The sequence below is a fragment of the Schistocerca serialis genome, chromosome 3 (assembly GCF_023864345.2).
Source record: "Schistocerca serialis cubense isolate TAMUIC-IGC-003099 chromosome 3, iqSchSeri2.2, whole genome shotgun sequence".
Lineage (NCBI taxonomy): Eukaryota > Metazoa > Arthropoda > Insecta > Orthoptera > Acrididae > Schistocerca > Schistocerca serialis.
In genome coordinates this window covers 823,771,558-823,787,867 of record NC_064640.1, presented here as the reverse complement: position 1 = coordinate 823,787,867, position 16,310 = coordinate 823,771,558, and the positions used below count along the sequence as shown (strand labels likewise).

General features: G+C 37.7%; 1 protein-coding gene across 2 annotated transcripts in view; it reads right to left on the bottom strand.

Annotated features, from left to right (window-relative positions):
- The window catches only part of LOC126470773 (heat shock 70 kDa protein 14-like), a 198,111-nt gene extending 187,854 nt beyond the window's left edge, over positions 1 to 10,257 (bottom strand). For both annotated transcript variants that reach the window (XM_050098779.1, XM_050098780.1), the window contains exons 1-3: positions 10,067 to 10,257; positions 9,825 to 9,905; positions 9,445 to 9,679 (exon numbers count right to left, since the gene is read on the bottom strand). In XM_050098779.1, coding sequence (XP_049954736.1) covers positions 9,445 to 9,679; positions 9,825 to 9,905; positions 10,067 to 10,126 — 376 coding nt within the window. In that variant the 5' untranslated portion in view covers positions 10,127 to 10,257. The remainder of the gene's footprint in view (positions 1 to 9,444; positions 9,680 to 9,824; positions 9,906 to 10,066) is intronic.
- Positions 10,258 to 16,310: the final 6,053 nt, after the last annotated feature.

Sequence of the window (16,310 nt, the reverse complement as noted above, 5' to 3'; positions counted from 1 at the left end):
GTTGCAGACAGCAAGAAAACTGCTACTGCTCGTAAAATCTGACCCAACTATCACACAGGTTTCTTTCCCTTGGCTCTTGCCTTGGCACTTTTTTCCCTTTTGCCCTTCAAATCGCTACCTTTCGATCAACTTTCGACTCAATCTATCCCCAGATGAGCGGATATGATTGGTTAATCATAACCAGACATATGCAAACATCGCAGTACCTACAAGGCCAACACAAAACATCTTTGCATATTGGTTAGTTTTCACTGAGTGAGGCCTCGCAGGATGTGGGTACTGCGATGTTTTCTTACTAAATGAAAGTAAAACACATGTACTTAATTTTAGCCTCTAAGAGATTCCTAACCATCATGAATTAAAAACTACTAAACTTTTAGGTGTTCTTACTGACAATAAATTGGCCTGGAATCCACATATTAAAAATATATTTTCTAGACTTTTCAAGAGTTATTTATTTAACTACAAATTTATATCTAAAAACACAGATGATGTGACTTACCGAACGAAAGTGCTGGCAGGTCGATAGACACACAAACAAACACAAACATACACATGAAATTCAAGCTTTCGCAGCAAACTGTTGCCTCATCAGGAAAGAGGGAAGGAGAGGGAAAGACGAAAGGATGTGGCTTTTAAGGGAGAGGGTAAGGAGTCATTCCAATCCTGGGAGCGGAAAGACTTACCTTAGGGGGAAAAAAGGGGTATACACTCGCGCACACACACACACATATCCATCCGCACATACACAGACATGTCTGCTGTGTCTGTGTATGTGCAGATGTGTGTGTGCGCGCGGGCGCGAGTGTATACCCCTTTTTTCCCCCTAAGGTAAGTCTTTCCGCTCCCGGGATTTGAATGACTCCTTACCCTCTCCCTTAAAACCTACATCCTTTCATCTTTCCATCTCCTTCCCTCTTTCCTGATGAGGCAACAGTTTGTTGTGAAAGCTTTAATTTCATGTGTATGTTTGTGTGTCTATCGACCTGCCAGCACTTTCATTTGGAAAGTCACATCATCTGTGTTTTTAGATATATTTTTCCCACGTGGAATGTTTCCCTCTATTATATTCATAACCACAAATTTAAAAAGATATGTTCCAAATAACTATGCAAGATCACAAAATTTTGCTTTCTTCCAATGTATCATATCATACGGAATTTTTTCATGGGGTAGCAGTTGTTAAGCAAATGACATTTTATTGTTGCAGAAGAAAGTAATAAGAATAATGACAGATTCTGATAAAACAGAACATTGTAAACTTCTGTTCATTAAACTGGAACGTCTGACAACAGTAAACTTATTCATCTATAATGTTTTATTCTATGTTAGAAACAACTTTTCTAATTTCACACTGAGAACTGATGTACATAGTTTTGACACTAGAAACAGCACACATGTAGACATACCATACCACACATCATCTAAATCACGTAACTCCTACCTAGCCTTTGGATTAAGGATGTTTAATAGGCCAAGGGTAGATTTTACAGAATTGCCTATAAATATTTTTAAAGCTAAATTGTATAAGCGGGTCGACGGAAGCGTTCGATCCCACCCGTCGGCTTTGACTCTTGTCGTAAGGCTGTTGTGGTGTGTGATGTCACCACGGCGCGGAGTTTAGTTTGTGAGAATGGCGTGTTTGTAGGTGTTGTTTTGATGTGATCGGTGGTGGTCTCCAGTGGTGTATTTGTATGTTAGGTGATGTTTTTGGTTTAGTGTGTGTGTGTGGCGTGTTTATAGGTGGCGTATTGTTGCGGTCGGTGGTTCTCTCTGTTGGTGTGTTTATGGGTAGCGTGTTATGTGGCATATGGGGTTCACTTGTGTGGTAGCATTGCATGTGTGTAGTATCAGTGGTGACTGTGCCTTCAGTGGAATATATTTCAATGAATTAATGATTTTGGTCTTGTTATGTTGACGTTACTGTAGTTTCTTTTCTGTTCATGTGTAAATTTTGGTAAATTTCTTTGCTTATGTCTTTGGTAGGTATGGATATGACTGACAAGGTCAACAGTTTTTGGTTGTCTGCGATGCTCGGGGACAGTGCGTTGTCTCTAATAGAATTTCTTCAGCAATGCGGGCTGTTGGCTGAAGTCGTGAAGTGTTCAGTGTGTCGTGAAGCAATGAGACTTACTAAAGTTTTGGCGTCTCTGACCAGGGATGGCTATATGTGGATGTGTCGTAAGGATAACAGGTCAAGGGAAGTGTTTGATTGCAATTTTGATTTCCTAGAGTGTGTGTGTGTGTGTGTGTGTGTGTGTGTGTGTGTGTTTTTGTGTGGTAGGATTAGGTGTGGTGGTGGTGAAATTTCTGAGATTTATAGTGTGGTAGCAGTTGTTTCTGTCGACCAAGGGAAGTGATCGATTCCAGTGGATTTTGTGTGTAGTGGAAGTTGTGGGGTCTTGTCATTTTAGTGTTTTTTGTCGTTTGGGTTAGTGGCGTGTGTTTATATTTAATTGTCCCCACCCAAAAACCCCCAATTTCCTACACTTGTCCCATTAGTTTGACTAAGTGTTTCGTGGAAGGTGTGTGTGTGTGTGTGTGTGTGTTTTCGATGTATTTTCATGTTTGTTATGTTTACGTAATGAAGTCATAGGCGCCATATTGGAGTCATAGTGGACGGTCGTTTCCGCCATACTTGTGACGTCATGGGTCAAAGCAGACGGGTGGAATCAGACGCTTCTGTATAAGCTACTAGTAAACAACCTCTTTACCCAGTTGACAAATGTATTGGAAATGAAAATGCTGCTCTCTAACATATAATTTCTAGTTTTACCTATTTCATGTAAACTAAATTACATTGATATAGTTGTTCATATAGAAATGTACGCTTATGACTGTCTATTGCTGTAAGAGCTGAATGATAATAAATTATTATTATCATTATTGTTATTATTTCTTTCTTTCTTTTCTCAGACGTTATGTCTGGTCAAAAATGGAAAGTGACGCGGACCTTCATCAAGCGTGGCTTCCTTTTAACTGTGTGGTATATGTTATATTGCATTTAGGAACTTTCGGGTAATTGAACATGTATCAATAATTATGGATTTCTGTAGTTGTATATACAAGTCTGAATGTAGCTGTATTGCATTGATGTACTGGTGGATATTGTGTGGTATGACTCCTGTAGTTGATAGTATAATTGGTATAATGTCAACTTTATCCTAGTGCCACATGTCCTTGACTTCCTCAGCCAGTTGGATGTATTTTTCAATTTTTTCTCCGGTTTTCTTTTGTATATTTGTTGTATTGGGTATGGATATTTCAATTAGTTGTGTTAATTTCTTCTTTTAGTAGTGAGTATGATGTCAGGTTTGTTATGTGTTGTTGTTTTGTCTGTTATAATGGTTCTGTTCCAGTGTAATTTGTATTCATCATTCTCCAGTACATTTTGTGGTGCATACTTGTATGTGGGAACATGTTGTTTTATAAGTTTATGTTGTAAGGCAAGCTGTTGATGTATTATTTTTGCTACATTGTCATGTCTTCTGGGGTATTCTGTATTTGCTAGTATTTTACATCCGCTTGTGATGTGATCTACTGTTTCTATTTGTTGTTTGCAAAGTCTGCATTTATTTGTTGTGGTATTGGGATCTTTAATAATATGCTTGCTGTAATATCTGGTGTTTATTGTTTGATCCTGTATTGCAATCATGAATCCTTCCGTCTCACTGTATATATTGGCTTTTCTTAGCCTTGTGTTGGATGTGTCTTGATAGATGTGTGGCTGCGTTAGATGATACAGGTGCTTGCCATGTAGTATTTTCTTTTTCCAATTTACTTTCTTCGTATCTGTTGATGTTATGTGATCTAAAGGGTTGTAGAAGTGGTTATGAAATTGCAGTGGTGTAGCCAATGTATTTATACGAGTGATCGCTTTGTGTATTTTGCTAGTTTCTGCTCGTTCTAGAAAGAATTTTCTTAAATTGTCTACCTGTCCATAATGTAGGTTTTTTATATCGATAAATCCCCTTCCTCCTTCCTTTCTGCTTAATGTGAATCTTTCAGTTGCTGAATGTATGTGATGTATTCTATATTTGTGGCATTGTGATCGTGTAAGTGTATTGAGTGCTTCTAGGTCTGTGTTACTCCATTTCGCTACTCCAAATGAGTAGGTAAATATTGGTATAGCATAAGTATTTATAGCTTTTGTCTTGTTTCTTGCTGTCAATTCTGTTTTCGGTATTTTTGTTAGTCTTTGTCTATATTGTTCTTTTAGTTCTTCTTTAATATTTGTATTATCTATTCCTATTTTTGTCTGTATCCTAGATATTTATAGGCATCTGTTTTTCCCATCACTTCTATGCAGTTGCTGTGGTTATCCAATATGTAATCTTCTTGTTTAGTGTGTTTTCCCTTGACAATGCTATTTTTCTTACATTTGTCTGTTCCAAAAGCCATATTTATATCATTGCTGAATACTTCTGTTATCTTTAGTAATTGGTTGAGTTGTTGATTTGTTGCTGCCAGTAGTTTTAGATCATCCATGTATAGCAAATGTGTGATTTTGTGTGGGTATGTTCCAGTAATATTGTATCCATAATTTGTATTATTTAGCATGTTGGATAGTGGGTTCAGAGCAAGGCAGAACCAGAAAGGACTTAACGAGTCTCCTTGGTATATTCCACACTTAATCTGTATTGGCTGTGATGTGATATTATTTGAATTTGTTTGGATATTAAGTGTGGTTTTCCAATTTTTCATTACTATGTTTAGGAACTGTATCAATTTAGGATCTACTTTGTATATTTCCAATATTTGTAGTAACCATGACTGGGGTACACTATCAGAGGCTTTTTGGTAATCAATGTATGCGGAGTGTAGCGACCTTTACCTTTGTTTAGTTTTAGCTTGATATGTCACCTCTGCATCTATTATCAGTTGCTCTTTACATCCTCGTGCTCCTTTGCAACAGCCTTTTTGTTCTTCATTTATAATTCTGTTCTGTGTTGTATGTGTCATTAATTTCTGTGTAATGACTGAAATTAATATTTTGTATATTGTTGGTAGGCATGTTATGGGGCGATATTTACCTGGGTTTGCTGTGTCTGCTTGATCTTTAGGTTTCAGATAAGTTATTCCATGTGCAAGTGTATCTGGGAATGTGTATGGGTCTGCAATATAACTGTTAAATAATTTAGTTAGATGTGAATGTGTTGAGGTGAACTTCTTTAGCCAGAAATTTGCTATTTTATCTTTTCCAGGGGCTTTCCAATTGTGAGTAGAATTAATTGCTTTGGTGACTTCATGTTGCAAAATTATCACTTCAGGCATTTGTGGTATCATCTTGTATGTGTCTGTTTCTGCTTGTATCCACCGTGCATGCCTGTTATGTTGTACCAGGTTTGACCATATGTTGCTCCAGAAGTGTTCCATGTCTGTTATGTTTGGTGGATTGTCTGTTTTAATGTGTGTGTTATCTATTGTCTGGTAAAATTTCTTTTGGTTTGTGTTGAATGTTTGGTTCTGTTTTCTACTATTTTCACTTTTTTTGTATCTCCTAAGTCGTTTGGCCAATGCTTGTAATTTCTGCTTCTTTTCATCTAATTGCTCTATCGCTTCTTGTTGTGAGATTTTACCTAACCTTTTTCGCTTTTTTTCTGACATTTCATTTCTTATAAATTGTGTTAGCTGTCCGATGTCTTTTCTCAGTTTTTCTATTCTGATCTGTAGCCTGTGTTGCCATGCTGGTTTTGTGGGTTTCTTCTGTGTGTTGGTTGGTTCTGATCTCTGCCTAGTGTGTATATTTAGTGTAGTGAGTGCTCCTATATAAACCAGTAGTTGTAACTCTTCCATAGTTGTGTTTTCATTTATTTTGTTGTGTATGATTGTGTTGATAGTTTTTATTGTTGTTTCGACTTGTGGGTTATTTGGTGGTCTATGCAAGAATGGTCTAATGTCTGTATTTGTGTCTTTGTATTCTATATATGTCAGCTGAATTTTTTCTTCTATATCTAACATGTGTGTCACTTCGTGTTCTATTTGTGCTTGTTCTGGTGGCTGTCTTAAGATTTAGTTTTCCTCTGATTGTTTAATTGATGCGTGTTGTCCTTTGTTTGTTTGCTCTGGGATGTTTGAGTCCATTACTGTATTTTCTTCTTCTTCTGATTGCACATTATTTTGTTCCAGTATTTGTTGTACTTGTTGTTTGATGTTTTCTAATTCTGACTGGGGTATCCTGTTATTTTTTATTATTACACCGATCTGATCAGCTAGTCGTTGTTCTGTTAAAAATTTTAATTCTGGGCATCTGATTATAAATGTTGTGTATACTTGTGATCTGTATCCAGTTGTGTTGGTTCCTAGGTTTGTTGCCTGGTAATAACAGAGCATGAGGTGTCGATTAACTTCATCTGACCATATCATCCTCTGTTTTTGTTTTCCTTCTAGGGTGGTTGCAGGAAGCATATCCTGCAAAACACCTCTATTTGGATTTGAATCATTTTCCAGTTGGCTAGCAGTGTCATTACCATTGTGGGCGGGCATAGGGTTCAAGCGTCATCCCCGACCATGACGGCGCTTGTCCGAGGCTTCTTTAGTTCTGTCCTGAACCAACTAATCACACTAAAAGGGGGGTTAGCCCTATTAGTGGTTATTCCTTTTTCTTCGCCTTTTACGACTGGCAGAACATACCGGAGGCCTATTCTTTTCCCGGGCCTCCACGGGATTTTTTATTATTATTTCACTGTTAGTTGTCTTTTCAGTGTAAAGAATTACAATAGATAACTTTAGTGCACAAATGAGGTGATATATTTTTATTCTGTTACTGTAAATTAAAAACAAACTTCAGTGAAAAGTAAGAAAAGCAGCAAGCAATAATGAGAGATGTTAAGAACTTTGAATATATACCAGTATATGCTGATATAAAACCTCCACAAAGAAAAATTTCATAAAAAAAATAAAAAAATCAAATACAAAGATGGAAACTGCATTTTTAAAACACACACACCTTGCATATAACTGTTTTCCTTGATATCTTGATGCAAAAATGAAATGAGTTCACTTAAAGGTGAGAGATATGATTTTTCTCCAAAGCACTTATTGTCATGTTTATAAAACTGTGCACCATGTCTTTGTAATGATAGGACATCTGCCTTAGACGTCACAATGGCAAAGGGTAGCCAAACAGCATCATTCCAACTGCACCATGAGAGGAATTGTGAATCTGTAGGGGGCATATGGTTAATCTCAACATCTTTAAATTCACGTGACTGGTGGAAAATGTGTCTTGTGTACCAGATTTTGTAGAATTTGAAAGCCACATTCTGCTCAACTTGCAATCGTTCCCAAAAAGCATTTTCACGAGTTTCCATAGCAACAGTGCTCCCATTTGCATTCATTGGAAGTCTCTTCATTAGAAAGGTGATAGTAGCAATGACTAGAAATGCTTGTTTCAATTGGGTTTCTGAAACTGTCACTGTGCTGTACTTGTATTTCAAGAAACCTTCATGCAATTTTCTGTGAATCTTCTTGTTATGAACCATGGTGGAAGGAGTCTTTAATTCCTTGCACAAAGTCTTGAAATATTATCATTTTCGTAAGATATCACTACTTCTTCTCTGACAATTCCAGGTAACATCTTTTGACCACTCCTGCATTCTGGAGCAGCAATTAAACCATGACTCTCTTTAATTGTTCTTTCTCCAAGTCCGATGTGCTCTAGGACACCAACAGTAGAAGTTACTCTGACAATACTCAATAAAGGTGGAGCAGATAATAAAAACTTGAAACTGTCCATTACGAGCTGAATTCTACATTTCTGAGTTAGGAGCTCCCTATATCGGAAAATTGGTTGCATTGTTCACAGGGCACTCCAGACAATACAGGGTGCTAATATGCTCTGCTTCTTCACAGACCAAGTAACATTAAGGTTTCTCAGAACACAGGTACAGTATAGCAATGACATTTCCAGTAATATGATTGCACCACACATTACTACTCACTGCAATTAACACCTTTATAATAAAGAGACTTCCAACATATAAAAAAGGAGCAGTGTCGCAATGGGAGCTCATGAAATGGTTTGCAGAAAAAGTTGCAAGTCAGGCAGAACGTGGCTTTCAAATACAACAAAATCTGGCACACAGGACCCATTTCCCAGGCATCACATGAGTTTAAAGATGTTGAGATTAACTGCATGCCTACTGCTGATTTACAATTCCCTTCATGGCTAGCTTGGAATGATGCTGTTTGGGTCCCCTTATCCAATGCTGCTACATGTCAGGCAGATTCCCATCATTACAAAGACACAGTGAGGAGTTGTATAAACATGACAACAAGTGCTTCGGAAAAAAATAATATCTCTCACATTTAAGTGAACTCATTTTGCTTCTGCATCAAGATGTCGAGGAAAACAGTTATATGCAAAGTGGAAGGGTTTTAAAGTTAGTTTCCTTCTTTATATTTGAATTTGTTTATCAAAATGTTCTTTGTAAAATTTTTATATCTGTACATATAAGTACATATTTAAAGTTATTACTGTGTCTCATTACTGCTTACACCATTTCTTATGTTTCATTTAACTTGTCTTTTTAAGTTGCAGTGACAGAATACGGATGTATCACCTCATTTGTGCACCCACATTGTCCCTTAATTCTTTACACAGGAAAGACGCTTAACAGAGAAATACAACATACACACTGAGAAAAATGATTCATAACTCTTTTCAGCTCTAAATTGTTTACAGTTCTGACCTACAGGTCAATTTTTCAAGGAATACACGTTTTTATTATTAATGCCCTGTATTCTTTGCAGATAAGATTGCTGACAGATATATAAACATTTCAGCAAAAAATCATATTGTGATTCAATTGTCTATGTACCCCACAGGACTTTGAAATTTGTCAAATTTGCCCTTTTTTGTGATGGAGTCATCTTTAAGTGAAGGTAAGAACTACTAATTTCAATGCCAAAAGCTTGTCATTGTTATTTATACTTAATGCTAGCACTAAAGAGTTATAGTGCGTACGATGAAGTCTGCATTTTTCCCCTCTGTGAAGTTATAATTTGTAAAAAATCACACATGTAAAGCACATCACGGAGAAAGAGCAATTCTCAACGTTAGTCATAAAAAACAGAGATGTATCCTACTTTTTATGCAATATATCAACTTAATGACTCACACAGTACATGACTAAAATACTTGATGTCTGTAGGTCACCTCATTACTGAATAGCAAGTGTCTGAGAATACGGAAACCGGTTCCTAATGACTGGGTACCCACCCATGAATCTTCAAACCTGAATTTATCAAAAATGGTAAGAGTTAGAACAGTGCTATTTGGCAGTTTTACTACTGAGACATGTGGGCATCCATGTTCCAAATATGACTAAATTCTGAAATAGCCACATTTTCACCCCCTGTGAGATTACACGGAATGAACCATACTAGCTACTCGTAGGAATATGAGATCGGGGCGATACGTATAAAAACATTTCTACATACCAAACAGCTTTTTGTAAATGCACGTCATGGCTCCTTCTGGGGTATACACAGCAATCTTGTCTTCATCTCGGATTTCATATTTCACGCCTCCTTCAGTCACTATTTTACATTTCACTGACTTGATATGATGCTCAAGTTCGTCGTCAGGAATACTGTCATTTAAGAGTTTCTTATTGCGAACGATTGTACATGTGGCATTTCTAACAAGAGCTGCCTTCGCTGGGAGTCCAACAGTCTGAAACACATTCGATCTCTTAAATTTTGATCACGAAGCGGAATTACGGAACAGTGGTAAACCAACTAAATTAAGAAGTAACAGGCAATTTCAGCTTAGAGGGCACTATTCAAATAAACTGCTGCTTAGTACAAAATTTCCTTACCTCTTCACCGTCTACAAACGCGACTATTGCAGGCATTATTCTGTTGCCACTGTCGTCGGCTATAATATCAACTTTCCCATCCTGAGAAACAAAACGTAAAATAATGTCAAAGTTACATTGATATGATCTTATTAGAACGTTTCTCACGAATACATTCGAGCTAGAAGAATAATCGTTCATGACTTCACTTCTGGCACATTAGAAGTTCTCAGTGAACAACAAATATGAAAAACATTACCAACCTTACAATACGCCAAGCAGGCCGAAGAATTCCCCACGTGAATGCCAAAAACACCAGCCATTTTGCTAGTCTTCGACGACAACAAACCGTACACGATGCGCAAACAACACACTACTGCCGCCAAAATACAAATATTCACGCGTCTTTGTTTTCCTCTGCATAGCGTTCAAAGAAGTATTCTGCTGTCAAAGACGTAATCAAGGATGTTAGAAGGGGAGATATGTCAGTCATAAAAATAAGAAATACGAAAATATTCAGTAATTAGCACGAATTTCATTTTCCCAGATGCCACTAGCGAAATAGCGCATTATTAAAGAAATAAAAATATCAATACTGAATTGTTAATTGAAAACATTTTCATAATAAACAAAAATGAAATTGTGATCCATATTATCTTTCGCGTTTCATGGTGTTTTTTCTGTGTAGCTTAAAAATCTGATATTTGTTAATTGCAATGAGCGCAATTTTCCATCAACTCGTTTAGTATAATTAATTGTGTAAAGGAACGTCTGTCGGTAATAACGCGGATAAGTCAAGGCTGTGCATAAATGAGCCAAAATCGTTTTGCCTATTTATTTGTTATCATCTCACCAAAATTAAAGAACAAAAGAGTGGGATAATGTAGAAATGTGTAATGAAATAAGTCGGATATTTCCATATATGACAGACTTAATTAGTATTTGCATTTGTAATGGGTGAATTTTTCCCTGTGAACTGTTGTGATACCTGCGTATTACGAACGCGAGATCATTTTACTTTGCGTTCGTCTTTAGTATCCGAAAGATTTCCAGCTCCTGCTGGGTGATAAATTAGTGTTGTAGAAGCTGTTTAAAGTCGTAGCAAACACCGCAGTACCTTGATCTCTGTTGTTAAACACTATTTGTATGTAATTTCGTCAGTGTCATTCCAACCCATCTTATCGTGCTTTAATAATTGAGACATGGATGTAAGAACATACTAGCAGTGCGGGACTGCATGAAACAAATACTGCACTGTATGACCATAACGAATGTTCCTGATGCGTTGCTACATTCTCTTTCCACCTTTAAAACTCTGCAGCAAAAGTTAAAAGTGTGTGAATCACATACACAGAAAGCTTATGTGGCACTGGCAACAATAAAATAATTTGGCTTCTACAGAACTTCAGCCTAAATTTGTATTGTCTCATGCATACGTTATCTTTCACCTAGACAATGGTACCATATTCTTTAAGGTCTTCCTTTTTTTTCTAGTTGTGTTACAAAAAATGCCGCAACATTCCGGTCACAATTTTCAGTTTTTACGTTTTCTCGCAAGGAGTCAATTTCTTCCTAGGCTATTCGCCTAAATAATTCACTGAAAATACTTCACAACCCACGTTATCGCACTAACTACAGAAACTCAAAACTACTTTAGCACGATGACAACCCTAACTCAAATGAACACAATGTTACCCGTTAAACTGAGCACGTCTATTTTTACCAGCAGAGGGCACCAGCAAATATAACAACATGGCACCTAGAAACACAACCAACTCAAAAACTCCACATCGTCGTGACGTCACACACCACAATACCATTACGTCACGGGTCAAAGCAGACGGGTGGAATCGGACGCTTCCGTTGATCCAGCCAGAAGGCATAAACAAAACAAAAAAAAAACTTCTTTAGCTTGGCCATTGCCACTGCTTGTTCTGTCATTGCGCATTCAAGAACGTAATTATGAAATTAATTTCACTGACGAAAGTGCCAATGATAATGTGTGAGGTGGTGATGGTTGGTACAATTTTAATTAAAATCTATAATACAAGCGTAAATTTCCTATCCAATCCTTATAAAAGTATATTTATATATTCTGTGTGTGGTATATTTTGAGTTATTTAGTTTCAATGTCAAGTAGTAAGGGGTACCCTTTACTACTTGAAATTAGTACAGTTACTAAGCGCACCTCCTTCCGCATGGAAAGAAACCTGATAGTTTCATTATATTGCACTGATAAATGAAAATGGAAGTGGCACATATACACACTTTCATGTTATTCTATGGAAGTCTCTAGGAGACAACACATTTAAGTTAAGAAAGGTTCCTCTACACCCAGGATCACCTTGACTGCTGGCTGGTGACAGTCTGGGATAGGAAGGGAAAAGATTAATTGGAGGATGTGAAGTCATACTGCATATTAATGCAAGGGCCTACTAAATTAATTTTCTGGTGGTAAGTCCATTGCTCTATATAGATTAGAATCACAAGTCTAGTAAATTTTAGTTTCAGTTTGCAGGCCTGTAATTTCCACAGGGTTCTCATATACATCTACATCCATACTCCGCAAGCCATCTGACAGTGTATGGCAGAGATCGGTAGCTGTTCATCTCTTACCGAGATGATTGAACATAGAAAATGTGGCAGAAATCAGAGATGTTTAACTTGAAAGGATTTCTTTGTGTTGTTTACATAGAAAGATCCACTAATGTCCTTTTTCATTGCATTCCTCACAGAATCAAGCAAATACTTCCCGCCTTCCTTCCCTCATCTGATCTAATCCTCTGGAAACTGATTTACTTGAATGTCAAACATTGCTCACATTGAAGTTACCACTTTGGAAACAGCTGCTGACATTTCAGGTAATGTAATGTAATGTATTAAGTGCTCTAGGTTGCTGTATGTGTACCCATCCATGCAAAAGTAGATACATCCAAAAATAATTTAGTCTTCCTCTGATAACTAAATTATAACTGGGAATTCACACACAATGTTCTACAGAGAACTTTAAAGCGTGGCTAACAAGCTATATCTTTGTGGTTTTTATATATATATATATATATATATATATATATATATATATATATATATATATATATATACACACACACACACACACACACACACACACACACACACACACACACACACACACACACACACACACACATATATATATATATATATATATATATCTAAAAAGAAAGATGATGAAACTTACCAAACAAAAGCGCTGGCAGGTCGATAGACACACAAACAAACACAAACATACACACAAAATTCTAGCTTTCGCAACCAATGGTTGCCTCGTCAGGAAAGAGGGAAGGAGATTCCCTCTTTCCTGACGAGGCAACCATTGGTTGCGAAAGCTAGAATTTTGTGTGTATGTTTGTGTTTGTTTGTGTGTCTATCGACCTGCCAGCGCTTTTGTTTGGTAAGTTTCATCATCTTTCTTTTTAGATATATTTTTCCCACGTGGAATGTTTCCCTCTATTATATTCATATATATATATATATATATATATATATATATATATATATATATATATATATCCCAAGTTCTTATTTTTGTATGTGCTGGCAGTTTATTGTGACAACAGAAATACCACCCTGTAATTTGTATATGGTTAGGAAATCGGTGTTTTTACGCATCGTAATGTGCTGTGATTGTATATCTCACATTGTACCTGAATTTTATTGTAAATGACTAATACATTTTTTAAATGCATGACATGGAGCTATCTATCTTTCATTGCACTACAAGTTTCAGCATTATTTATTCACCAGTTAAATGTCATAGGGATAAGAACAATCTACATGAAGATTACCTACCAGCTGTCCACCTGGATGAATGGCCACTACCAAACTATAGCCAAGAGGAAAGTAGACCACCCTGTGGCACAACATGCAGCTGAACACATCATGCCTGATTTCAATGGCTGCTTCACCAACCAAGCCATCCACCACCAGCTTTTCTCAACTGCACAGATGGGAGTTACCCTTACAACACATTCTGTGATCCTGTAATTATCCCGGACTCAACCTATGGTAACATACTGTCCCCACACCCTCCACCCAACATTTCCCACCCTCTCTGTCCTATTACCTCCTCCCCATTCTCATCGCCTACACTCTTTCTTTGTCATCCTCTGCTAATGCACCTGCCCATCTTTCTCTGCTCCTCTCCTTTTTCATTCCATTTTCCCCAATTCCCTGCTCCACAACCTCCTGACGCTGTGCCTGATAGCGTTCTAGTACCTGCACACCTCGCAAGATGACACTCCTTTCTTCCCTAACCTATACACTGCTAGCACTTCCCCTTCCCTCACCCCATTCAAATTACTGCTTCTATCTCACAGTATAGTTGCACTCCAGCCTGTGCTGCCAGAGTTGGCAGTCAGGAAACGATGGAGAGGCTTCGTCCTGCCATAGCCCTAACAGTTCACAACCCCACAACAGACCACAGCAGACCACCCACCCCACTGCTGCCCCACACCAAATCCAGGTTTATTGTGCAGTTCAGCCCCCATTTGACCCCCCCCCCCCCCTGGGGAACATCTCATACCAGACAAGTGTAAACCCCAAATGTTTGCGTGGTAGAGTAATTATGGTTTACGTGTACATGGAGACAGAATTTGACATAGTGTGACTGAGGTGGAATAAGGGGAACCAGCCCTCAATCGCTGAGGCTTCCCACTCGGGAAACAGCGCATTAGACTGCAGGGATATCTGGGCGGGCTATGCGTGAGGTGTGCTTGCTTGTAGTAATGAATGGTGTGTGTTTCTCTTTTTCCAATTGACTGTGGCCAAAGGCTTATGTGTAAGTGTCTTTTAATTGGGCCTATCTGCAACTTAGCAGGTTATCTGTATGGCAAGTAATAATCTATCTTTTCTGCTCTGTTAAAAGTACCAAATACATAATGTAAAAAGGAAAAGATGGAAAAGGTTTCACACAAAGATGAAAGTTCCAGGTATTGAAAATGAGATCTTTTTATCAAAACAAAGTTATTTATCAAAATGCAAGTATAGCTACAGGTCTCTGATTGTCAACAAAAATTCAGTCTTTGAAGCAATCAAACTATGTGTGTATCTGAAGTACAAAACATAAAAGGTGCTACTGAAGTAATTTCATTCTTCTATAATATTGTTAAAAAAATACAGATTATTGGCACTACTGATATATCTAATAGATTAATGTGCACATCACAACAAGCAAAGTTTGATTACTGCACTATGCTTTAAAGAGAACAAAATGTGTGTGCATTATTTATCAAAATATTTAAAGATCCGTTGTATAAATTACGAAACACATGTAACATTACTGTTGACCTAACCTTCAGCTTATAAGTGCACTTGCCAATGACTGAAAAATGCTGTCACTCTGTTCAAACTACATGACACCTCAATGAAACAACATTGATACACCTTCATACAGGTTGGAAATGAGGGTTGATATGCTTTGAACTATCCATTTTCAGCTATTTTAGAAAGTCACCCACGCATTATAGTGCATCCATGCTAAGTTATTAACTTTATCTTGTATTACAAAATGTTCTTGATCTTCTGCTGACATTGCTAACTTATGCTATTACGTAGTGGAGACTACAAGAATCTTTGATGAAATAACATGCTGAACAGTAGACTGTGACTGCCACAACCTTAATTATGGTGACTGCCATGGTTGATACTACTGAGCGTAATGATGGTCATTTGACATGGTGAGTACCATTACCCTGAATGTATGATGGGTACTGTTAGGGTATGAGGCTACTTGACACTTTGCCCCTATACAGGGTGTTACAAAAAGGTACGGTCAAACTTTCAGGAAACATTCCTCACACACAAATAAAGAAAATATTTTATGTGGACATGTGTCCGGAAACGCTTAATTTCCATGTTAGATCTCATTTTAGTTTCTTCCACCTACGCTCAATGGAGCACGTTATCATGATTTCATACGGGATACTCTACCTGTGCTGCTAGAACATGCGCCTTTACAAGTACGACACAACATGTGGTTCATGCACGATGGAGCTCCTGCACATTTCAGATGAAGTATAAGACCGCTTCTCAGCAACAGATTCGGTGACCGATGGATTGGTAGAGGCTGACCAATTACATGGCCTCCATGCTGTCCTGACCTCAACCCTCTTGACATTCATTTATGGGGGCTCTTGTCTACACAACCCCGGTACCAAATGTAGAGACTCTTCGTGCTCGTATTGTGGACGGCTGTGATACAATACACCATTCTCCAGGGCTGCATCGGTGCATCAGGGATTCCATGCGACGGAGGGTGGATGCATGTATCCATGCTAACGGAGGACATTTTGAACATTTCCTGTAACAAAGTGTTTGAAGTCACGCTGGTACATTCTGTTGCTGTGTGTTTCCATTCCATGATTAATGTGATTTGAAGAGAAGTAATAAAATGAGCTCTAACATGGAAAGTAAGCGTTTCCGGACACATGTCCACATAACATATTTTCTTTCTTTGTGTGTGAGGAA